The sequence below is a fragment of the Malaclemys terrapin genome, chromosome 2, assembly GCF_027887155.1.
Source record: "Malaclemys terrapin pileata isolate rMalTer1 chromosome 2, rMalTer1.hap1, whole genome shotgun sequence".
Classification (NCBI taxonomy): Eukaryota; Metazoa; Chordata; order Testudines; family Emydidae; genus Malaclemys; species Malaclemys terrapin.
The window spans coordinates 41,231,314-41,257,954 of NC_071506.1; the positions used below are offsets into that span (position 1 = coordinate 41,231,314).

Sequence of the window (26,641 nt, forward strand, 5' to 3'; positions counted from 1 at the left end):
CACAAGTGAAAAGGTTGGTTATTCAAGCAGTCTGATAATGATCTGCTCGGGAAGAAAAAGTAGACAACTTGTCATGCATTTAATGTTTACAACTAAACTAAATAGCATTTATTGCACCTTTAAGAAAACTCAATCTACCGTAAGTAATATGGGCGTGGAGAAGACTGGATGCCAGACTATACAAATGAAATATTAGTTTAGGCATGAGAGACTTTATTTTGGCACTTTAACAAATATTTTATTTTACAGCAGTGGCACAGCATTTGCCTGAAATTTCCTTTTCTTGGCACAGTTATTTCAAGCAATTATTTTATGAATTGAATTTCACTAAATATTGCACAATGAGATATACCTGTTAAATATTTACCCTGTTTTTAATTAGTGAAGACATATGGCTTCAGAAAATCTGCCAGGAAGTGTAAGTAGTTAAAAAGCAACTATTATAGTGCAGAGTAATTTTAATTTTTCCTAAATGACCACTGAACTTGGGGCAGCAGCAAATATAAGTTATGTGATTCTTTTCTCTGGATATGTATATACAAAGATATATACTTGTGAGAAGTAGTTCAGTTCAATCTTCTGCCCACCTAGTTTTGAAATTAAGAAATCAGAAAAGAAGAAATTAACAGACCTGAGGACGGAGCCTAACGTAGGCAAGCATGCTGTTGTCATCTCCATATGTCTATCTGTTGCAAAGCTATTTGGATCCTAACCAACAGAGCCTTTTCTCTTCTACTTGGAATACGTCTGTCTTCTCATATAAAGATATTCCACTTCTCAATTCTCCTTCTGGAGTCTGAGTTGAATCAAGCGGAGGTCCTCCAAAGGTGGAATAGAAGAATGAATAAAGAAATTATATCCATAATAAATGAAATTCTGTGTAGTCCTTTGAGTTTTACAACCTGAAATTAAATTTGCAGAAAGTATATGTCTGTGCCAATGCTGCCATTGTATATAATGCAAAGACTGAAATCCTCATAATTAACAGGCAAGTTCCAAGCATGTACACAAAGAAACATTGAGCGTGCCACTTCTGAATCTCTGTTCAAAGCATGAGCCTCATCAATAGCTTTTCTTGGTCTTGGTTTCCAAAGAACATCCTCCAAGATTTAATAGACATAATTTGTGATATTAAACATAACCAAGTAGGAATAAGATGAAAAAAGTACAAAAGTATATGACTATGAAATTTCAGTATTAGGCCACATGATTTATTCAGTAGTGTTTATGTTCCCAAATTACAATTTATGTCTATCCATGTAAGACTACAAAAGTTACCATTAGAATTGTCTGTGCTTATAAAATACCAACATTTTCTTTTACTGTTATATATTCATTAACACCAGTCTGCGACGAGTTACATAGAATCATAGGCACTTCAAAGGCTTTAAAAGACGTTTACAACTTAAATGTATTTTTAAGAACAAAAATTGATATTTAAACCTCTACTTGTAACTTCAAATTGCAAGAAATTAACAAATACAGTGGCCATAGAAATCTGCAGCAACTTCTCAGAATACTGTTAGAGTCTTTGGGTTTGCTTAGGCTTGTCAGTAGCTTACTTCAAATCTTCCTTAAAGATTTGTTTAGTAAGGATATGACTATACAGTTTGTAGTAATAATCCAATTTTACACATTAATTTGCTGTTACAAATTTCACTGAAGCTACAGTTACATTGAGAAACAATGCAAAGTGTAAAATTGCTATTTGGACACAAATTTATACAAAGTGGAGATTAAAGTTTACATAGCTGAAAAATTACATTTACACTAAAAATTACTGTTATCTGAATTATCCGAAGACAAATTGCACCATGACAACTACAAAAAGGCATTTTTTTGGAAACAGATAAATTAATGAAATAAAAACTAACTTGTAAGATCTGAGACATGCTGACAAAAATTAAACAACTTTCATTGAGCCATAGGATAAAACAATCATTTTCATTATTTTATATTTATGCATAAAGTTTTTAAAATGATTCAGTGAACATCAATGGTTTTATAAAATAATGCTTTACCACTGTTATTCACAGAACACGGCAAAAGTTAAGTTTTAATTTTACATTTTTTTAAAGGAATACATGAAAAGTTTTAAATACAATGGGATTTTATCATAAAGGTGCCATAATGGCTCTTTAAAGAAAAAAGATCTTCATTATTCTATGCAAAAGCTTTATTTAAAAGAGTTCAGTGATCTCATAAATAGAGACACTAAGTAGGAATTTTATGCATAAAACTCCTTAGTAGGTGCCTTTTGATAGGCAGCACTGGATGGTTTACGTTCACCAAGGTCGTAGCTGCCTTCATCCTTCTTCCTCATGCGATATACCAACAGCAAGATAAGGAAAATTGCGAAGAGAAAGCCAATAACTCCACCAGCAATAACAGCTGCAATAAAATGAACAAACATTCACAATATGCCAAAATAAGACCCATAGCTCCACATTTGTTTTCCGGTACACAAAATATTTACTAGTCATTTGCTATCCTTTTAAAATTTAAAAAACTGTCTCCAATTAAATGATTATCTTGATTGGCTTTTTTATGAAATCATTGTAAATAGATTTTTAAACAGAAAAACATTTCAGTAAAGAGTTTTGTTTAAAAGTCAAAGAAACAATATGGCCCATAATTCTAAAGAAATTAAAAAGTACAGCTCAAAGTAGTAATATTTTTAGTTAACAAAAAGTCAATAATGCTCCCAGAACATATCAACAACATGATCAAATATAACAATAAAATCTTAGCTGCTTCTGAACTTACTTTTAACAAAGGGAAGTAACTTTTCTAACATTAAAATTACATATAATTTACTCTTGATTACTATTCTGTTTTACCAAGGAAGAAATTGATTCATGCCACATCTCCTTCAGTCTGTTACTCCATGACCTAAGCCTAAAATACATTTCCTGATGATAAACCTTGTATCCCTTTCATGTAGCCCAAAAAATGAGGACATTTCATTTGTCATGTATTTGCCAGTGTGCACAAGCTAACAATTCAAACGACACTTATCAAATCTGAGTATTTCCACTGGATATGCTATGTCAATGCTAGTTCTCTTTTATCCAAACCCCTTGAGCTTCAGGGAAATTCAGATTCAGAATTTTGTGGCTTGAGCTCACTTCTACGGCTCAAACATCATCCCCTTTTTGGGATACGCCACAAAAATAAATGCACTTTGAGAACAGTTTGGATGCCAAATTTCAATGGATAGGAGGATTTCACAGTTATAAATTCCTGGAAATCAGTGCCGATTATAAGAAAAACAGCACAGCTATACCAGTGTGACGCTATCTGGTGCTGCTCTGCTACAAGCTACACAAAATGAGGGGACAGCTTGTGTCTCCCTGGTCCACACATGGAGATGACCCTCCATACACAGACATCCCTGCTTCTCAGTGGAAAGAGAGGTTGCGGCTTCCTCCATGACATCATCTCCCCTGACCCCCAAACAACACTCAAGAGGGATAGAGCCTGCCAGGAGAAGGGACTGAAGGTCAGGCAGGTTGGGCATAGATCTTTGCCCTACAAGTTATCATGGAAACCCAAGTTCAAATTGCAATTCTCTCTTCCTGGGTTGTGAAAACTAAGAATCCCCAGGAGGAAGCACTGAACTTCTGGGAGATGGAATACCTTGCAAATAATCCGCAAAAGGGCAGGCTGTAGATTAAATAACTCTGGACGAAGCCCATCTAATTCTCCACAAAGGAATATTGGCTGCTCTGCAGAAACGTATAATCCTCAGGGACCCCACAGCAATGCGGAGGGTAACACCCCAGGGACAATATGAATTTTGATGTTTAGATTATTCTGCAGGTAACATCTTTGTATTTTCTACATTTTTTCCTATTACCTTGTAAAATAGTCCTTAACTAGCTGCTCCTTACCTGCAAGTACTTCTGTTCTCTGAAAGAGGTTTTCTGAGTGCTTCTCAGTAAATACATCAGTGTCATCACCTGGGTCGTTCTTATTTTTGTTAGCGTTAGAGTTAGTCTTGTGAATTTCCTCTTTGTCATCAATTTCTTCAGGTGACTACAGTACATTTAAAAAAGCAATGATCGCATTACAAAAATGTACATTTCTGCACTTTAAATGGCACTTCTTTAACCTAGGTAGTCAGAAAATCATATCTAAACATGCACATTCCAACACAAAAAACAAAGTAGGGAAGCAGTAGTAAATTTATATAAAACTGATACAATCATCATGATGTTGAAACATGAAACCTGTACCTATGAGATCTGTACAATTATATTTTCCACATCTGTAAAAGTGCATTGAGTTAAATTACAAGATGAAAAGTCCTAAATGCCCACAGAATTTCTAAACATAAAAAAATAAAGTCAATGAAAATACTACATCTGTTCAGTGGCCACACCACTGCGAGATCAACATTCAGCATCTATATTGCTTTGATTCTCATACATCATTGCCCTGGATAGGTTATTCTGATGAAACCAAACAACAACAACAACAAATGCAGTTTCACTGATAAGCCAGTTAGGAGGGACAGCTAACCGCAGGGAAAGTCGAGTAAAAATATAGCAGGATTTACAGACAGTACAGAATTTGGCAGAAATCAATACAGTGTGATTTAATAAAGATAGATGAATGTGTTTTACATGGGGATAGAGAATATTATGCACATGTATGAAACAAGAGCATGAAGATTAGCACACAAAATGATTATATGCTGATAAACAAATCATGGGTGTGTAAATATCAGTCCCCCAGCGTAATAATAGTGATAATGTTGTAACAAAATGTATCAAAGATTTTACATGCAAGACCAAAGAATTATTAGTTCTCTTTGTAGAACACTTGTGAAGTTACTTCTGACATACTACAGGCAGTTTTAGGTTCCACCTTACAGTAAAATTTAAAAGAATCCAAAAAAGGCAACAAGTGATGAAAGGTGTAGAAAACGTGATTTATGAAGAGAGAACAGAGTCTGTACAGTCTAGAGAAAAGACTGTGTCTTTATGATAGTTCCTCATGTATTACTTAGGCTAGCAAGAAGGAAGTAGTAGTCAAAGCACATTTTTTAAAAAGCAGCAAAGATCTAAAATGAAGCAAAAGGAAAAATTAGTAATCGCTATCATAGTGAGCAGTCAATGAGACCTCATTAAGAAGATTGTGGAGTCACCATTACTGGAGACTGACAAAGCAAACAAGATTATTATATATTTATTACTTGTATTATCATAGCACCTAAGAGCCCTAGTCATGGACCACTGAGCTAATGTGATTCTGCAGAAACCTATGAGTAATACTCTGCAATGATATAGGGAGACAGACTAAATCATTAAGGAGGACCTTGTTTTCATAGCATTCAAATAATACCAAGCCTCAACTCCTGATAATTAGTGGTACTGTGCTCTCTGCTGTTTTCAGGGTGAGCCATCCCCTTTTCATTGAGTGATAAGGGAGCAAATTAATCTTTCCCTCAGATTTAGAAGTCTGTCTTTGGAATAGATCTATAACTTGAAACAGCAGCATATAAAAATCAGTCTTCTCTATTCCACATTAATACGCTAATAAAGGAAGATCAAGCTTCTAGTCCTCTTCTCTGAGCCCCTTCACAGAGCCATCTCTCCCTTCCCTGCTTTTCCCTATATCACGCAGTCTCCACGTCAATATTTTAATACTAAGTGCAATTATCTCTTTCCAAGAGTATTTTCCACATTGCTTTCAATATTTTTTTAAATATTATCCATACAATAAGCTATTCAAACATTAGCAAAATCTTTTCAATGTACAGAAACTAATTGAACTGGTTATTTTACTGTTTTCCTAAAAGCTGTATGTGATCAGCTCTTTTTTGAAAGAAACATTCATACTCAAAGCTTCTGCCCCATAGTTTAATAAGCACTGGATTCAGCATGCCCAAGCATTTCTATTAAAAATGGCTTTAATTACCTTATTTTTGCATGCCCTTCTTTGTATTTTATTTTACTTTTTTCTCCCTCTATACAAATAATAAATATAGTCCTTATGTAAACTGATAGGCTGACAGCCCTCACAACCAAAAGGAAAGATGCTCAAAAGTGACTAGACATACCTTGAAAAGAGTCTGAATTACAGAGAGCATGTGCTCTGCAAATCAGACCCTTTTCAAGATATGTCAAGTTAGGCACCCAAGGGCTGGTCTACACTGGGGGGAGGGTGGGGAGATCAATCTAAGATACGCAACTTCAGCTACGCTATTCGCGTAGCTGAAGTCGAAGTATTTTAGTTCGACTTACCTGGCCGTCCTCACGGCGGCAAGTTGACCACCGCGGCACCCCCGTCAACTCTGCTTACTCCTCCTGCCGAGGTGGAGTACGGGCATCGATTTGGGGATCACTTTATCGCGTATAGACGAGACATGATAAATCAATCCCCAATAGATCCCGCCAATCCAGCGGGTAGTGTAGACGTGGCCCAAGATTCACTAACCCGTTTGGAAAATATTGACCAAAGCTGACTCCCAGCCACAGATGTTTAGCATGGTCAGCAACAGCACAAACTTCCCCAGAGTACTCGGCCAACAAGTCTCTGACCTAAAAGACCATCTCTAAGCACGAAGGAGCAGTTCTTGTCATAAGCATTCAATCCTGGTATCTCTGGTACTTGTGTCAGCATGTGTCTCACTTATAACAGTGGTTCTGTGATGTGAATACCTGTCAACTATTCTTTTAAACATTGTCATTTACACTGTTTTCTATCTGCGTGCCAATGGAATCAGTGAACGACATAGTAAGCATTGCAAAATACCATGTTAGAATTTTAAGGATGGTATTTTTCTCAAGAGAAACCTGGAGAAAAGCACAAAGCATACCACAAAAACAAACAAAATTATCCTTTTTATGGGCGAGTGGGGGGAGGCAGCTTAATACATGGCTTATTTAGCAACCCTTTTGGAGACATAATGAAGGGTTAAGACTATATTGCATGTTCACATATACCTATGTGTTCATGAGATGATGTGCTGTCCTGGTCTCGATACTCTCTTCTTGGAAGTGAAATCTAGAGTGGGTACACTGGTTCTATACTGGGAATTAGAATCTCTATGGCCAGCTCTACATTTGATTTAACAGAGTGTAGAAATATTAGGTAAGGTTTTTATAATTATTATAGGCATAACCATTCATTAAGTATATTTTCAAATAACCTTTTAAGGCATACAGAATTATGTTTGATTAAAACCATGTAAAAAGTATTACTGTGCTGCAGTAAAAAGTAACTGCCCACAAACCTTCGTTTGTGCAGGAATCTTGGTCTGTGTTTTCAGTGTAGTTGTGTCAGCTTTAGGCGCATCACTAGTTGACGGTATCTTTGGAAGTGTTCTAGACGTTGCTATCACTGTATTATCTTCATCTTCTTCAGCTCCTAAAACAAAACAATGATGTTCAGGAAATCTCTGCATGAAAATCATTCATACGCATTACATTTTAACTGTAGTAGAGTTCCAACCAAAAAATAAATGATGTTCTGCCCATGATTATTCATAACAACCTTGCTTTGCCACAAAACGTTTGAGATAAACTGCTACAATCCACTGTAGTTACCAAAATGTTTCTGCCAGGTAACTGACAGAAAATGGCAGAAACATTTTGGTATATATATATATTTTTTTTTAAAGAAGAGAGCTTTCAGAATACAGCTAAAGAATACAGGATGTAAAAGTTTGAATGAGAAGATAGGTCATCCCAGAATGACTTCTTGGCAATTACATGAACTTACTGACAACCTGAAAGTCATAGGGAAGTTTGGATCCCATGACCAAGAACTATTTGGATTCAGCATTGTAAGGAACGGGTTCACACAATAATTAAGCACAAGGGTACTGGATTCAAGGAAAGCAAAAGTGAAGGAATTTAAAAAAAAAAATCTAACTTGCAATGTAGTATATTAAAATCACCACTGTGAAAGGATGTTAAGGGAATTCTAAAAAAACACCCTAATTAAGGCATAGACAATTCCTCTGAAAAAGACTGCATGGTCAAATATTTGAAAACAATATCCTGTAAAGAAAAAGAAGAGGGGAAAAGCATCCAATAAGAAAAGGTATCCACATTTACCTAAAAATTTCCCTGCTTAAAATAATAAGGTCCATAGATACATTACAATAAGTACTTCAGCCTGCTTGCAGCTTGAGGGCAGAACTGGGCCTGTAATGCACTGGCAGCAGGGGACTGTCCCACCCCCGAAGGTCCCGCCAGTTAAGAAAACTTCCATAGCTAATTTAATTCCAATTCTACTTACTTAAATTACAGAATGTGATAAATACACTTTGAGAAATACATTCCTACTACAAATATGGTAAATTCCACCTAATGATAACAAACACAAATCCTCAGATATCAATTTCCATCTCTATTCTGGATGATCCATTTGTCTCCAGCATAGGCTGGATATGTGGACCTTATTACTCAAAAGAAAGGAATTTTTCAGGTAAGCATTGATGTATTTTCATAATCTTCTTTGTGCTAAGGTCGGCAGATCTGTTATGATGGTATTTTCATAGTAGCGTGCCTCCAGGGTGGGAAGCAGGATCATCCTTTAAATATGGACACCCAAAACAAGGTAGATTATATAAAAATATCTTCTTCCTCTCTCCCTGGTACTAATGCCCAGAGAAGACTTCTGCCAAGAGAAAGAGACATTGACCAAGATTAGATGGTCAATATGCACAATTTGGTTACTAGTTGCTATCTAGCAGATCTCAATATAGGAAACATGACTCTTTTGCCTTGAGACTGTCAGTGCTCCTAAGGAGTGAACTTGCATGCTTAACTAGAGGAATATTTCCTGGTTTTACTTATGGAATGAATGCTAGGATACCTGTGAGGACTATTTGTCTGAATTAACAGTACAATACTGGGTCTCAGAGAAAGCTCCCAAATTCAACTACCCCTCCCCCCATCTGATTGGAAATAGCAGCCATCAGAAGGCCTACCCTAATGGATAGGAAGTATGACAACACTGTCTGCCTAGGTTTCATCTGAGTAGTGCACTAAAGGAACAGAATGAAGTTGTTCTCTATGACCTGATAGGAATGGAATAAGGTTGATGCCCTAAGGAACCTGACAGTGGTCTGGATGTGCTCCCCATTCTAGGAGAGATGTATCAATCACCAGAGTCTTGGTGGGGAGAATTAAGGGAATAGTAATCCTTTCCAGTTCAGTGAGGAAAGGGCTTTGGGAGGAACTTGCATAAATACTGCATACGACATGATGTCCGCTTGGTAGTTCACCAACTTCAGCCAGTTTTACACACAACGTAGATGTAGTCTGGCATGCTGCATGATGAACGTACAGGAAGCCACACATCCAGAGAGACTTTAGTGAATTCTCACCAACATGCGTGGTTGATTTGGCAGCTGGCAGATGAGCATGATCATGTGTTTAAATCTGTCTGGTGACAGGTAAGCTCTGGCTGTCATGGAGTCTGTCACTGCCCCTATAAACTCTAATCTATGTGTAGGGTTGTGATCATGGTGCCTGGATGGGTCACGCTGAGAATGCCAACTCAGGGCAGACTGCAAGAAATAGGGCAGACAATTCCCAAGACTGGTGATTTATTCTATAATTAGATTTACCAAGCCAGTAACAAAACAGCTTCTGTAATACCACACTGGTTAACCAGAAGCTAATTACAGTCCCCTTTAGGCAATCCAGCCTTTGAATCCTATCTAAACATCCAAATATAATACAGTGAGGGGTTAGTAAAAACCTTACTCACCATACTTAAATTTCTACCCATCCCAAAGGACCGGATACATTGTGCACTAGGTCAATGAATATTTCAGATCTCACCCAAATACATACTTTCAGCCAATCCTTATTAACTAAAATCAAAGATTTATTAATAAAAGAAAAAAGTTATATACGGTTAAGAGATCAATATACATACAAATGTGTGTAAAGTCCTTAGGTCAGTTTCATAGCAGAGATGGTGAGGTTGCTGATTTGTAAAAGTCTTTCTGGAATCAGTTCTAAAGTTTAGAATCCAATAGAGAGTCCAGGTATAGAGTTTGTTAAAGTTCTTCCATGAGAATTCCAGGGTGATCCAGGGTACACCTGAAGGCCTCAATTTTAAGGTTTAGACCTTCCCCGTTAAAGTTTAAGATGACCGGAGATGAAAAAGATCAGGCCCAAAGTTTCCTTTACAGTTGAAGCAAGCTGGACGCTCACAGGTAACTCCACCACATGGGCTTTGATGAAAGTGAACCGACAGTTTGATCTCTATTCAATGGGTTCTTTCTCAAACAATACAGTTAACAATAGCCACTCAAACTATTAAGACAGTTCACAAGTAGTTTACTATGTGGAATTACAAGCTTCCAGGAGAGATTAGGACAATATTCTGACACCACAAGTTCCATATAAATGATATCCCCTTTTGAACTCCGAGTCAATAGAATATAGTAATGAAGCATTACAAGACAGGAACAGGATTTAGCATCTATAGACTAATTAGATCACATTGTTAGATTTCTAACAGAATGCAGGTAAACAGATATATTTAGCACTTACTCTTCGATTCTCAAACAATACAAGCAAATATGTTAAAGATTCTAGTCTACTCAACGTGGCTTTGATGACTATCTACAAGGAATGGCCCCGTTTACCTTGCAATATCATTTTGATATGTCCTTAAGGGTTTCTTTACAGGCCCCCCAGCTTGCTGACTGTTTCACCTTCGCGGGCCCAGCATTACAGGGGTCAAAAGATTTCTCTGTGTAGATCTTCAGCCCCAACTTGAAGAGTCAGAGAATTTGCTGACCAGAATCTCCACTTGCTAAGGTGACTCCTCAAATCAGCCAACTGTGGAGGTATTGCTACATTATTAGCCTTTGTTTTTTGAGATGAGCTACCACCATTACTAGGCATTTGATGAAAACTCTCGATGTAGTTGATACTCCAAAGGGTAGTACCTTGTGTGGTGATAATGTGCTTGTCCCACCAGTAACCTCAGGTACTTCCTGTGAGCAGCATGGACAGAGATATGGAAGTAAGTATCTTGCAAGTTGAGAGTTGCAAACCAGTCCTGTGGCTTAACGATGGAATTATGGAGGCAAAGGTTATCATTTTGAACCTGAAGCAACAAAAAAAGGCATCAAGTCTCCACAAGTCCACGATAGGACACCATCCCCCTTTTTTCTTTGGGATTAGGAAATAGTTGAAATAGAAACTGTACGGGAATCCCTCCCATATTGTAGTGGAACTTCCTCTACTGCCCTTAAAGCAAGAAGGGATTCCACCTCTTGAAGCAAAGTCTCTTGCGAGAGGGGGACCCTGAATAGAGACAGGGAAGCAGGAGGGAAGGGTATGAAACTAAAAAGTTTCCCACAGAGACTCTCTCTAGCACCGAGCAGTCTGATGTTATACAGTTCTACGTTTCCTGAAAGAAACGGAGGTGGTGTCCAAATTGGGGGGGGGGGGGGAAGGGAGGAGGAGGGAAGGTTCTGTAGACTGGTAGTAGCACAACTCTCAACCAGCCTGACAAAAGGGGTGCTTGGAAGTGGTCACTGATGTAGAGGCCTGAGGTGGTCTTCTTGAAAGCACTGCCATCTCTTTGGAGGCTCAGTGGACCTCTGGTGGTAGAAAGTACGGGTGATGGTCTCTGCCTAGAACATGAAGGTTTTCCCTGCTTCCTTCTAGGAGTTGCTGTAAATTCTTCTTGTGAATGCAGAATAGCCTGGGAGTCCTTCAATGAGTGAAGAGAGTCATCCGTCTTTCAGTTAAAAAGAGTGAAGACCTCCCCTTTGAGGGCTCTGAAATCGGATACCTGATACCAAGACGTTCTCCTCAGGACAACGAAGGTTGCCATGGACCACAGTGCATCTAAAGAGGACTGCAGACACATCTTAGCTATCTACTGCCCCTCAGAAATCAGGAACTTGAACTCCTCAGGCTCTTGAGGCAACCTGTCGGCAAACTCAGCTTTTCTACCAGTTGAGATACTCATACCTTGCAAAGAGGGCTTGGTAGGCAGCAATTCTTAATTTAAAACCAGCTGATGGACCGCTCTTGCTGCCAGGGCTTTTGGGCTCTTTATTTTTTGGTGTCAACTTTGTTTCCTTCTTGTGCTGCTTCAAGGGAACCTGGCACAGGGCAGGTTTTACAGCTGGTTGGAAAATGCTGAGGAGTTGTAGTGAAATGTGTTGCCAAATCTATTACAGATGCAATGAAAATTTTGCCAAAACACAAGCAGGATATCCACTGGAAACCTACCCACGTTGCAGGGTCTGCAGCTCCATCAGGAAGCCTGCTAGCCCTCTGGACCCCAAATCTGCAACCAGGGCTCTATGGGAGCAGGAAGCCTGGGGTGTGTCCGTTTTCATCTTGTTCACTACGTTTAATGTTCGGGGCACTGGGAGAAATGTATACAAAAGTCCTTTCATCCAAGGTAAAAGGAAGGCATCTTCTAGTGTGTGAAGGCCCTTTCACCCCCTTGAACAAAACTTCTTGTTGGTGATGGTGGTGAAGAGGTCCACCTCTGGAATGAATAACGGTAATGTTATGGTAATGGTTGGGGGTGGCTGAATAAAGTGGATGCCTGCACAGATGTTGCAAGAATCCTTCCACCAGTTGAGGGAATCTTTCATATGACAAGGGAATGAAAGCTGTCTGTCTAGACTGTGTTTGTTCGGTAGACTGTTTTTGGTCACTCATGGAAACAATGAAGGCATAATCTTGCATGACTTGTTACAAAGCTGCAAGCTGTCATGTACCCCAAATGTTGGGAGACATTTTCTCATGAAGGTCTGTGGGCTCACTTGAATCCAGAGGTCAGAATCTGATAGTGTCATGAACCTGTCCATGGGAACGTAGGCTCTGGCTGTTATAGCATCTAGGGTTGCCTCTATGGATTCTATTCTCTGCACAGGAGCCAATATAGACTTCTCAATATGGAGCTTGAGACCTAGCCTGAGGAACAGCGCCACGGCTGCCTGTATAGCTGAAAGAACTTTGTCATAACACTGTTCCTTCATCAGCCAATTGTCGACGTATGTAAAGACTATCACCACAGGACAAAGAGGCAGTGACCACTGCCCAAACTCTCGAAAATACTCTCAGCGCAGAGATAAACCCAAACGGGAGAACCCAGTATTGGAACTGATCTTGGCCTATCACAAAATGAAGGAATCATATCAGAGATGGGTGAATCAAGATATGGAAATACAGGTCCTGCAGATCAAGGGCTGAAAACCAAGCCCCTAGTTCCAATGAAGGGACTATAGCTGCAAGAGTGACCATCCTGAACTTCTGTGCTCTTAAAGTTGTTTAGCTCTAAAACAGGTCTCCACCCTTCATTCATCTTTGGGACCAGGAAGTACTTGGAGTAAGATCCCTTTCCCTGTGCTGAGCAGGAACTGGTTCTAAGGCTCCTGTGCACAGAAGGAATTTGATTTCCTGTGTCAACAAGTGATCATAAGAGGGGTCCCTGAAGAGGGACAGGGAAATGGGTGAGGTGGACAAAGGGAGGTAAAAAGAATGGAGTAGCCTGATTTTATAATCTCCAAGACCTGTTTGTCAGTAGTAATTTGCTCAAGAAGGAAGGTGGAGAACTGTTGCACCTGGAAGCCCAAAAAGTAAAGACAATTCAGACCCTCGACCAGCCTGTCAAAACTGGTGTTTTGACTATGATGAAGGCTGTGTGGTTAGGCCAGATATAGCGGTGGTTCTCTTTCTCTGGAATCTAGTTTTTTTTTCCCTTTGGGGGCTCTGTACATCTTTGAAACACAGGGAACTGGACAAGGTGGGATCTCTGGGCTGTTTGGGATCTACTATATCTCAGTTTATTTACGGCTATGTAGAACCTGAGAGGTCGCAAGATGGCCCTAGAGTCCTTCAAAGTATGTAGAGACGTGTCCACAAAGAGTTTCAAGCCATCAAAGGGAAGGTCCTCAACTGTATTTTTGGATCTCGGAACTCAGAGAGCTGGAGCCCCTTGCCCACCACATGACAACTGGCCTGGAGATGGAACAAGTGGCACTGTCAGCAGCATCCATGGAAGCCTGTAAGGACATTCTAGTTAGCAGCTGACATTCTGCTATAATGTACTGACAATGCTCATGATGCTCAGTTAGAAGGTGTTCAATAAATGACTGAAACTTAGAGTAGTTGGTGTGATTATACTATGCCATGAGAGCCTACTAATTAGCAATCCTAAACTGCAGGGTCACTAAGAAGTAGCTCTTATGTCCAAAAAGGTCAAAGCATTTTTGGTCCTTGTCATACAGCATTGACTTAGTGTGATGCTGCCTTCCATGTTCATTGACAACTTCAATGACCAATAAGTTAGGAGAAGGGTGGGAAAATAATTCAGAATCCTTGGTTGGGACACAGTATTTTTATCAGCCCTCTGATAAGTGGTGGTACTGTTGCTGGAATTTGCCAGATAGTCTTGGCAGGATCCAAAAGTGCCTCATTAAATGGGCAGGGTAACTTGAGCAGACAACGCTGCCTGTAAAATATCCAGCAGCTTGTGGTATGACTCCTTGACCTCTTCTAGGGGTATCTGTAAAGAATCTTCCACCTGTTTCACGAAGTCTTGAACTGCTTAAAGTCATTAGCCAGGGAGAGTGGGAGATTCATGACAGCCTCTTCAGGGGCAGATGAGGCGATATCAGTCTGCAGCCTGACCTTGTCTATTCTAGCCTCCTGCTCCTCAAATGTTTCCTTCTACTGTTCAGGTAACTAAGGAGAAAGATGGGAAGGGGACTGTCAGTCTCTACAGTTCCAGCAAGCGAGGCTAGAATCTCTAGAGAATCGTTGACAGCTGGCCCGTCAAGGGTCCCAATATGGCCGCTGAGGGGAACCACATGGCATAAGGGGTGGCATCCATGGCTGCTCATACACCAAGGAAGGCCTTCGTAATGTCTCCCCCGAGCATCATCTCTTTCTTTGTAGATGGCAGAAAGAGGTAAATAGGAGAACCCTGCTCAGATATTTGAGAGAGGTCCTCCTCCTCATCATCATCATCATCCATAGGAGGAGCTTCACCAGAAAATGGTGGTGAACCAGGCAGTACCAGAGAAAGGTGCAATTCTGGTGATTGTGCAGATCTCAGTACCAAAAAGGGCTTGGTACCCATCAATAGGGGAGACTCCAGTTCCTTTGACACAGATAGGTCCTCAGAGTACCTACATTCCGGTGGTACCAGATAAACTAATGGTATCACGGTGAAAGTCTATTTAGGCAGGTCTCTGGAAGAGGAAGCAGATGGTATGCTTTGAGGCAGAAATAGGCTCAGGTGGCCACTTAGCCCTCTGCAGTCCCAAGGGCCCCACTATGTTGGGTACCAGAGGCTGGAGTATGTCTATCAGTACTGGTTTGCTGAGAGCAGACTGTCTCTCCCTAATGCCTTGATCATGTCCTGACAGTATCAAAAGATGTTTTAGCTACCAGAGTGTGGCTGGAGCCATGGCTTTTAGAGGAGCCCAGAGACTTGGCTGTGCCATCTGTCCCAGAGGAGCCTGGAGACTCAATGGTACTGGGCTGAGAACCTAAAGGCTCAGAGATGGTCAACTTATGAGGAGACTTCAGTCTTTTTGGTGAGGGTTCTTTATGAGGAGATCCAGAGTTCCTTTTCTTAGAGCCCCTTTCAGAAATCTCTAAAGTTTTTCCTTTAAAGGGTCTAAGGGAATGTTGAGCTGAGGAAGCTGAGGAAAAAACATTTGAACCCTGGTGATCCTGGCATACTTCCCCACGAAGGGTGTGGGGACAGAGAATTGAAAGGACAACAAATCCCCCAAAACAATGCTCTATAAAAACTAACACTAACTATAAAACACTAAACTAATCTAAACTTTAATGCTAACATACTAACCCAGGCAAGCTTGACCGACAAAAACAGTTATGCTGAATGCTCCATCTCAGGCCAAGGTGGTTGAAAAGGAACAGAGGGCAATTCACCCACATAGCCCTATACAGCCTGAATGCAGTGCACGAGGATGTGTAGAGTGCATGCATGGTCTGAACAGGCACTGACCATGAAAATCTCCAATTAAAGGTGCATGTCATGCATGCACACCTGAATGGAGTATTCATAGGGCCACTACCCAAAGAATGTTTCAGCACCTTGGATAGCAACAGCAACTCTGGCTCTGTTGTAATCTGCAGATCCCATGGTACTGTGTATGATCTCAGAACAGAGACAGAGACAGAGACAGTGTGCTAAAATAAGTGGTGCAGAGGTCAGTGGTGCCCAAGTAGTCAACACCAAATGTGATGGTGCTATGGCACATGGTGACAAATGAGATGTTGATAACGGAGGTAGTTATATTCAGTGCCCAAGACAATATTGGAAGTCCAATATTGTACTCCTTCAGGCCTCTAGTGATACCCATTTCAGGCCTTGAAGTCCACTCTTCTTGGGTTGATCAGCTGAAAGGGATCTGTCCTAGTGGTTTTCAGAGGAGCATGCTGCCCTACCAGAACCCATAGGAGGACAGGTTTAGAAGTAGCAATTCAGGAGCTAGCTGTTCTGCAGCTCACTGGGTATTTTCTGGACTTGGTCCCCATTGGTCCAGGGAAGGGTCTTGCCCATCCAGCGCTGATGTGGGTTGCATAGACCTGTCTTGTAGGAACTTAAGGGAAGCTTTCCCTGATCTTAGTGTTCTTTCTGTTTAGTATCCAAAAGGCCTCAAAACAGACCTCTCAGTCTGTACCTGCAACTTAATTTTTCCTTATAATCACTAGTAGATTTTAGATGTTTAACTCTCTGATCTGCAGGAGCAATCAAATACTTAGACATCTACATTTTATTTATGCACCCAATTATTTCTACTTGCAAAAATGGGGCAGAAAAGGAGAGGCAGTTTTTAATACTGTCATGAAAATAGTCACACAGATTGAAGCAAACATTGAACAAAATTAGACTTCCTAAAATATTCTTTTTTTAAAAAGTTGCCTGTCCTAGCAACCCGTGAGCATGAACACCAAAGAAAGAAACTGCAGAAATTTCAAGGTCGACTGGGTACTGCAGTAGCAAGTGTGCATTAAGCAAAGTTCTTCTTTTAGCTGAGTCTGGATCAGGTACAAAGGGTAAACATCACTTACTATATCTATACTCAACTACAGTGCTGTCAAGAAGTATGAAAGCATGTAACTAGAGTTGACAGTTCACCCTACAACTCACCAGGACAACAGAAAGATGGGGAAGAAAATCCATGTAAAAAAAGGAAATCTGATTTTATTTGTACCTTGAATTAGCAATGGATATTCTCCAGGAAAGTTTACTGCCTAACATGGAATCAAAGTATTTACTATGTACTTCCCTCTCTGCACCACGAATGGTAATATAAGCTGCTCTCACATACCACCAGGTTTACTACTGGGCTGGGCCAAAGTTTGTGTGAGGGGATGCTTCTCCCCAGCCACGTAAGCAGTAGAGCTCTTATCCATGCATATACTCTGGAAAAAGTTCAAGAGGACCAGGTTTTCCATTAGCTTGCTTGCCAGCCATGATCAAGCATGGCCATATGCTACCGTAGTTCTTCAGGAAGAGAGGGAAAGCAGGCATTAAGCGACTCAACCCCAAAAGCAAGGCACAAATTTTAGTTCAAGTCCAACTAAATTAATAGATAAAATGTACCACAATGTAACATTTAGGTCCTGTTTCAGCGTGAATCCAATACTTTATTTTCTAAAGATCCTAGAAGCTTTGGATCAGGAAGGCCTGTCTATCTCAACTGTAGCTTTGGAAACAGAGCAAGACTAGCAGGCTTGTCAGCAGGAGAGGAACACTTCTTGGCCAGTGCTCGACAAGTACGAGTTCTGACCCTAAAATAGCCAACAGGCTGAAGACCCACTGTCGGATTTGTGGATCTTACTGTGCTGAAGAATATGAATGACATGAGTCCCCAAAACTGATCTCCATGGTACCCCACCTGACACATTTCCCACTTGGATCACTATTCTGTTGCTTGCCTTTCAACCAGTCTCCAATTCATGTGATGAGATTCATATACTTGACACTTAAATCAACTTGTAAAGAAATTGGGTGAGTGTCACTATGTAGAACACCTTAACTGAAATCCAAATATAAATATATTCATTGCATTTCTTCTATCCACTAAATTGATGTAATTACATCAGAAAAAGCTATCAGATTTGTTTGGTAATATCTGGACTTCTATTAAAAAGTTGCAAGTAAATTTATTAACAATATTTATCTGAATGTGTGTGTGTGTACAAGAAAAATATAAGACTAGATTAAACTAGTATCTTGCTACAAACATTTAATATCAAAGATTAGGATACCCAATTAGGAATCAAATCTGCCCATGGGGGAGAGAACACCTGCCCAAATTTCTACTTTCTAAACTCTAGAAAGCTCAGCACACTATAGACGAGATGCAGAGAAATTCGGTAAAATGATATAGCTATTGGACAAACTGAGTAGTAAAAGCATAAGAGCAGGAAGTTAATAGATAGGGGATAAATCTGGAGAGATGCTCAGCACAATGCATGTATAGAGTCAAGTGCCCTGGAATCCCGACTAAAGCAATAATTTCAAGGTGATGAACAGCTTTCAGGTTTAGACAGACATTCTTGTACTTACTGAAGAAGAAAAAAAATGTTACAATGCGATGAAAAAATGTAGAGACACATGTCTTACCTGAGCCGGACCCAGAAGAATAATCGTCGTCATCAATTGGATAGACACCTGATGCTTCTTCAACAGAGCTATTGTCAAGATACAGGTCTTTATCAGAGGTCAATTCTGCTCTCTGGAAAATAGGTAAGAACAAACCATTAAAAAGGTATCTATTTATATAATGCAATGTTTTCCTCACTTTTATTCTTATTTCCAAAGCTGATGTTGGTACACCAATTGTATATATTCCCAAAATCGTAGACGTGTAGGACTGGAAGGGACCTCAATAGGTCATCTAGTCCAGTCTCCTGTACTCAAGGCAGGACTATATAATAACTAGACCTGATAGGTGTCTGTCTAACCTGTTCTTAAAAACCTCCAACGATGGAGATTCCACAACCTCCCTAGGTTAGAAAGGTTTCCAGCTAGAAAGACAGGTTAAAATCAGCAAGATGAATTGCACCTAGAAATATTGAGTAAGACAGTTTGTTCATGGAGCATTATGATCTTTGTGGTTAGACAAGAACTGTGCCTACAACATTATTCTCAGACAAGAGGCTCCAATTACTGAAGTACCATGTCTTTCTTAAATACTGGCTCTATCAGAATACCCATTGTCTCAATTTTCTTGATGTCTTCCATCAACTTACGTTATCTTTTCCACTCCTAGATGTACTGTCTCCTCACCAAACTGATCATATGGTAAAATGGCTTTGATGATGAAACAAAGTACCAGTAACTTTTTTTAGGTTGACTATAAACCCCAGATTGTGAAACATTTCCAACACTTTGTTCACAGCTGTTTGACCTAGTAAAAGAGCTTTTTTGATCATTCAGAAAAGTTGCTTACTGCTAATACTACTAGCACTTCTGTGAAGATGCCAAGACAGAAGGGAAGCAAAATGTTGATTGCCAATTATAAACTGAAATTACAGATCACTGTGAATCAGTGGAAAGTATTATGCACAAAGGCGTAATGCAAACCTAAGTCATGTAGCTTAATTCCAGAGTCTGTTGCTCCAGTCTGCGCTCGAAGGTTTTCCTTTGGAGTTTATTTTAAGCTAAAAGATAATTATCTAGGCATTTTAGTCCAAAAGTACTTGATTGATCCCTCTTGAACTACTGGGTAACAGAAAGCAAAAAGCAGGCACACTGCCGTGCTTTTCTCTTCTGCTGGAAGCCAAAAAGCTTTTAATATTCTCGTACAAATTTTTCCAGGACTGTTTTTGGAAAACTGTGAAGGATACATTTTGGATTTTTTATTTATTTATTTTAAGGAGACTTTTGGCAACTGATTCCCCTTCCAATCTACCAAGCATCCTTTTGGCACAATTACCTACTTTGTTACATACTGATCTTCAGTTTGAGCTAAAATATCAAAATCCACCTCCTAGAGGAAAGTGCAAAGGCCACCCCGACATGGCACAAGGATCCTTTTAGAGTAGGAGGAATCAAAACCTTGGCCTCTGCTCCTACTCCTTCTTGGATGAAAATACACCTAAGATTTGAGAATGTGACCTAATCTAGCTCTTCTCAGGATCCTTTTTACTGAGGTGGGCTTATTTAGGTAAACTATCTACATCAGGGAACATATCCTCTGATGAAGGTTCAGATGCACTAGACCTACCTGACACTTCTTCTGGAGGATCTAGGCTAGAAAAGTGCTATTTTACTTTTCCTCCAGGAAGGAGGAGAGGAGTCGTATTGGACTCAAACAAGAACCATGGATTGCAACTTTTATCTGTGGAATTTGCGAATTAATTTGTGCTTAAATATGGCTTGTAGAAGACCTATTCTCAGCAGCCCCTTTAATTAAATGGCATTTGCTTAAAGCTGCATCAGCCAAGCATATAAGGTGGAGGAAACAGTATGTCCTACAACCACAAGAGTTCCTTTGCTGCAAGATGTCTCTGGGAAAGTCAGACTGCCATTATCCTAGATGACAAGGTGTGGGGGGAGTAAGAATCAGTTGAAGCTGCATCTCATATAAAGGAACGAGTCTCTGTCACAAGACAAACATTCTGCTACTGATATGATTGCCGAAGAGGAACAGATGTGTCTTCATATGCCTTTCTTTTTGATTTTTCAGCCATACCATAGTATGAAATACAAAAACCACTCAGCACAACATAACGAATGACAACATTCGATTGTGTGAGTAGCAGAACGGAGAATGAGAAACAATGGAAGGTTCAGCTCATCCAAGCTCCAAAGCATCTTGAAAAACATCAGCATGTCCTGCCTGTTCTGGCTCCTGCTAGAGACAGCTTGAGTGATAACCCAGCTGTCCATAAACAGAAGCCACCATGCATAAAAGAACATTCTTCGATCTTAGAGAAAAGTGGCAGCGTGTTTCAAGAAAAATTGCTGCCTATGACTATAACTAAGACTAAACGGCAACTAATCCTGCTGCAGAAAATACACATAGTATTATTAAAAAAAAAATCAGAAAGTGTAAAAATCCAACAGCATCAAATTGAGAATACTTAAATATTCACCTGTAACTTTATTACATGGCAATGTTGCCATAGAAATCGGTTTCTTCTCAAAACAAACAGGTGAGAAACACAAACACAACACTAAAGAGGATGGGAATTGGTTTGTATAAAATAAGAAACAACCCAAACTTGTGCCCAGAACTTTTAATGTTAGAGAAAGCTTGAGTAACTTATTTTTCTGTTTTTTTCCCCCACTTCATATCCTGGTTCTGGCTGAAATCAGAAGCAAAAGTAGTTCAATTCTGCAAGAAAAGCTGTTCTGCTGATGCTTCTAGCCTCACTGGAAGCAGGAAATACTGAAAGTCAATCACGCAAGCTTATTCTGATGAGATTTCCTGCCCAATTTTGCAGACCCCATCCAATGTTATATAAAACATCCAAACATTTGAGTGCTTTGCCAACCACTTCTTCTAATTACCATATGGCTTCCCCCACCTCCTGGAATGATATTTTGTCTGCTAATATTTTGAGGACTAGTACAGCTAGAAGCTAAAGCTTTATACCATCTGAATGCATAGAAGATGGAAAAAAGCAAGATAGTATTCAGCAGCAATTTTAACTTCATTATATTTTCTTCTGCTAGTGATAGAAATGCCAATCTAAAGCACCTTATAAATACGCAGCATTGTGACAGAGTATACAAATCCCACACCAGGTAAGAAGGGGTTAAAGGACAGAAGTGGGCCCAGGGACCCCACCCCTTCAGCCCTGCCGAGCATGCGCCAACTGGGTTGAAAAAGGAGTAGCCATGCTCAGAAGTGGGGTGACTGGGGAGGAGGACAGACCTGCCCTGAAGGCTCCTGACAAGAGCACCGGAAAAGCCTCCCTGAGGGAGTAAGGCAATTTGCTGAGCACGGCTATGGCTGACAGTTTGGTTACCTTTTGTTGTTCTTCTTCACCTTATCTGGGACTGAAAGCGAGGAGAGAAAAACAGTGATGGGAAGTGACCCTGGGAGTGTAACTCAGAGGGCACCTTCAGCAGCCAGAGAGGTGGACTGGGTGGTCCTGGGCTCCCCTACCTCTGCCCCCATGACAGGAGGGGCTCAAACCGCCTATCCACCTAACCGCACTTCTGAATAGAGGACCAGAATTATAAGATCAACCAACGGAAGGAGGTACAAAGTACATTAATCACTGGGCCACCTAACTCACCCAGGACTCTGTTATAAGCACCTTGATATTCAAGTATTTGTGGATGAGCACCAATAACTTCACAACAAGTAAGCTTTTGTAAGTACTGGTTCTAGACCAGCTCACTCAAAGAAAAAAATGGTTTCCCATAATACTACACACTATATTAGGTTTCAGGGAGTCCCAACTAGTTTACATCAAATTCTGTGATGAATGGGCCTGCAACTTGTTTTGAATGAGGAAAGAGATTCTTGATCCAGCCATTGTTACCCATTCAAACAATTCTTCTCTAATATAAAACTTTGGAAGGACATTACCCTAGTGTCAACTCTTGGGCCCTACGATCTCAAGTCAAGGAACACAATGCATTAGATTTTCTAAAAGTAGACTGGCTATTTGTAGGAAGAGGAAATACAGAGCAGGATGGGGTCACTCACTAGACCACCATAATATAAATGGTTTCCTCTGATAACATGGCTACCTATACAGTTATATGCATCATGCTCAGAATTCAAACATAGAAAACATTATTTTTAAATGTCAATACCTAGCAAAAAAAGTGTAGCCACTAACATCAAGGTTAGACTTAGTGAAAATAGAACTTATCCTTAAAGCTAAAATAATTTTTCCAGGGGCCGATATGCCTTAGATACTTCATGTGACCAAAATGAATGTCAAGTGCAGAAGCAGCAATGATCTCACAGTTTTGTTTCATGCAGTGAAGGCCTCTCATTGCAGAGATGTACTGTCCAAATCTCACTAGTCCTTTAAAAGTTTGGCCTTTGTAGTAACTATTTCCTCGGCTAATATGTGAAACAATTGTTGACCCCTGACCTGATCTTGGAGGGTTTGCAATTTTCGGTAAAATATAATCTATCTGCTAAGCACACTTACAAAAATAATAATGGAAATTACTGATATTATAACAGCACGTAGAAGAACCAAAATGAATGTATAGGGGGCTGTGACTTGACTTGATCAGATATGATCCCAGATGTATGTGGGTGGAATGGGAAGAGGTGTATAAAAAGGTTATCAAGACCAGTTGTGACACTGGGATGGTGACGTAGAACCACCAGGTAGGAAGCCTGGCCCAGCACCTTCCTCTTGGGATGATCTCCTCTTAAATTTTACTTCCATCTTTGTTTCTAATGGTCTCCATAAAGTGGTAAGTATGCAGAGAAAGTATGAACAATCCAGAAAACCACTTTATTGTACTTATCTTATTCTTATACTTATCTACATTTTTATTATTTCACTTACATTTGTCTGTATTAAGTAAAGTTCAAAGCTTGTGTGCACCATCTTCATCTTCTTAATTAACTAAGTAGCTGCATGAATAAATAACTTGTTTGTGAAGAAGTGGGAATTTTCTATAATATTTTTATGAATCCCATGTGCACCTTAGTTTCCCTCTATACTTTGAATTGCTATCGGGGGGGGGAGGGGAGGGAAGGGGAGAAGGACTAAAGTTTGCTCTCAGGGCAGACTAAGAGACGTGTGTGCACGCTTGTGTGTCCGTCCATCCATCTGGCCTCACTGTCTGGGTAGAATGAATAGAGTTGTTAAAGAATTAGTTGAAACCAACCCAGATCAACACAGAGACCGGAGAGACAATGCAAGCTCAAATGACTCACGAATGAACTTAGCAGTGGGAAGCACCAGCCAGGGAGGTTGTGAACACAGCATGGGCTGGCCTGGGGAATAAAGGACTGAGCTATGATCAGGAGGGGATTGAGTTGCTTGGGCTCTGGCAGAAGCTTGCAGCTCTCATCTGGGACTGACTAAAGAAGTCAGAGAGACAGAGCTTGACATGGAATCCACTACAGCAAAGGTTCTCAGAACTGTGGTCTGTGGACCACCAGTGATCTGTGAGCTCCATTCAGGTGGTCTGCGGATAGCTCCCTCTAAGGTGCACGCCTGGGCAGACGCACACAAGAGAATGAAGAGACACCCATCTAATTAGTGGAGCTGTGCAGACATGGCTCCACTAATTAGGTGCCTGGACCCTGGAGAAGACACAGATGTAAGGTGAGGTGGTGGTCTTGGGGGGAATGGGGGCAATTTGGGATGTGCGGGGCTGCAGCGGCCAGAGAAAGAGGCGACTTTCCCCAGCTCCAGGGCTGCAGCTGGAGGGGAGAAACGGCCCTCCTTCCCAGCCTCAGCTCTGTGGCTGCTGTGGTGAGGGAGAGATGCCCCCTCCTTCCCAGCCCTAGCTCGGGGGCTGCTGCGGCAGGGGAGAGAGGGAGAGACACCCCTCCTTCCCAGTCCCAGCTTGGGGGTTGCTGCAGCGGGGGAGAGAGGGCACATCCATCGCATTAGAAAGGTAAGACTACGGATATTAAAATACGAGTTGTTTGCTTTTATTTGTAGAACAAAAAACGTTAATTATTATTTAGGTGTTTTTTAGAACGCTTTTATCCAAAGCGCTTTACAATAGTTAGCTAACAGTACAGATAACATTCGGAAAGATCATTAAGTGGTCCACCGAGACCCTCAACAATTTTCAAGTGGTCCATGGAAAAAAAAAGTTTGAGAACCACTGGGCTACAGCTTGGCTGGTGGTTTGCTCTGGCTTGACCAGAATAGGCTATGCTTTAACCTTTCTTTCTCAGTGGTAACCTAAGGACTTCCAATGCTGTTTGTTCCAGTTGACTAATAAATCCTACTGTTTTGAAAACACTGGTTGGGTGTCACTGCAAACACTTGCTTGGATGCATTAGTCCCTGAAGAGTGTACAAGTCTCTGCAAGGAATCGGTCTCAATTGGGTTCGCTGAGTAGAGCTCACAGAGTAAAGTGGGCTGAACCAGAGACTCCAGTCTAGGAAGCGGTAAGGCTGCAGGTCCTATCCTGAAGGAGAAGTGGGACTCCTGGGAGGCCTGCCACACTGAAAGGGCTCTTCCAAGGGACTGTTTAAAAGCTGAGGCATAGCCCAAATCCTGTGGATCCATGACACTTATTTGTGACAGGTGCACTTTGCACCCTACATTGATCCCAGGCTACACAATAGACATGTCACTTATATGCAACAACAACATTTCCAGAACTATTAAATGGCAACGATACTTGGCAAGGATGTTCCTTATATCAGGTCTTTAATCTAGCCCTGAAGCCACAGAAAACACTCATTACATCCCGATTGTGATCTCATCCATCAGTTGTTACCCCCCACTTACGTTTATATTCCAAGGATATATGCTACTAAATCCCGTGGTCTAAATAATTAAACACATTACAAGCCAATGATCATTGGAGCCCAGTCTGGTTATTGAATAAACTGTAACACACCTAAAACTAGTGAATGTACTATAGCAGGGGTCGGCAACGTTTGGCACGCGGCTCGCCAGGGTAAGCACCCTAGTGGGCCGGGCCAGTTTATTTACCTGCTGACGCGGCAGGTTTGGCCGATCGCGGCCCCCACTGGCCACGGTTTGCCATCCCAGGCCAATGGGGGCAGCGGGAAGCCGCAGCTAGCACATTCCTCGCCTGCACCGCTTCCCGCCGCCCCCATTGGCCTGGGACGGCGAACCGCGGCTAGTGGGGGCCGCGATTGGCCGAACCTGCCGCGTCAGCAGGTAAATAAACTAGCCCGGCCTGCGAGGGTGCTTACCCTGGTGAGCCGCATGCCAAACATTGCCGACCCCTGTACTATAGATTTACATCATCTATGTACTAGATCAGTGGTGGGCAACCTGTGGCTTGCCAGGGTAATCCGCTGGTGGGCCGTTCCCAGGCAATTAGAGCTGCGGATGGTCGACGTAAACAAACTGTCTCACGGCCCACCAGTGGATTACACTGACGGGCCGCATGTGGCCCACTGGCTGCAGGTTGCCCACCACTGTACTAGATACTTCTGTTCCAAATACATGTTGAGTTTGTAAATCTGAAAGTCATTAGTTCATTGTAAATCACTACAAATTATTTTATTGGAATAAATAAATAGAAACATATAAATAATTATATTTTATTGGAATCAGATTATGGCAGATAACTATTTGATAAAAAGCCTCTCCCTGTCCCCGATACAAAGAAGAAAAAGTTAAAAACAGGGTTTTCTGGTTCATTGTTTCTCTTGTAGAATACTCATTTATCAAAATTAGGGCTCTAAAGTTTGAAAAAAAGCTCTTCAAAGCAATAGAAAGAGGATGAAAGGAGGATAAAGAGTCATTAGAAATGAAAACTATTTCCTACTTATCCTAATAAGCATTCACTTCTACAATACTGTTGTTGCAGACAGTTTTCCCCATGTATTGAAGGTAGGCAACAGCTCTGTTTGATTGCTAGTGTCTTAGAACATTTAAAGCACGTTGGACTTTGGGTGCAATGGCAGTGAGCAAGTATGACACATGGTGGGAAAAACTTATTTACAGATGCACTCAAATTTCTGTTCTCCTTTTTTGGTATAACTACG

At 40.8% G+C, this 26,641-nt stretch overlaps 1 protein-coding gene across 1 annotated transcript in view; it reads right to left on the minus strand.

Moving 5' to 3' along the window:
* Window positions 1-1,189: 1,189 nt before the first annotated feature.
* Window positions 1,190-26,641, minus strand: part of SDC2 (syndecan 2) — a 99,751-nt gene continuing 74,299 nt past the window's right edge. The window contains exons 2-5 of the mRNA XM_054018032.1: window positions 18,622-18,733; window positions 7,244-7,377; window positions 3,894-4,038; window positions 1,190-2,391 (exon numbers count right to left, since the gene is read on the minus strand). Coding sequence (XP_053874007.1) covers window positions 2,228-2,391; window positions 3,894-4,038; window positions 7,244-7,377; window positions 18,622-18,733 — 555 coding nt within the window. The 3' untranslated portion in view covers window positions 1,190-2,227. The remainder of the gene's footprint in view (window positions 2,392-3,893; window positions 4,039-7,243; window positions 7,378-18,621; window positions 18,734-26,641) is intronic.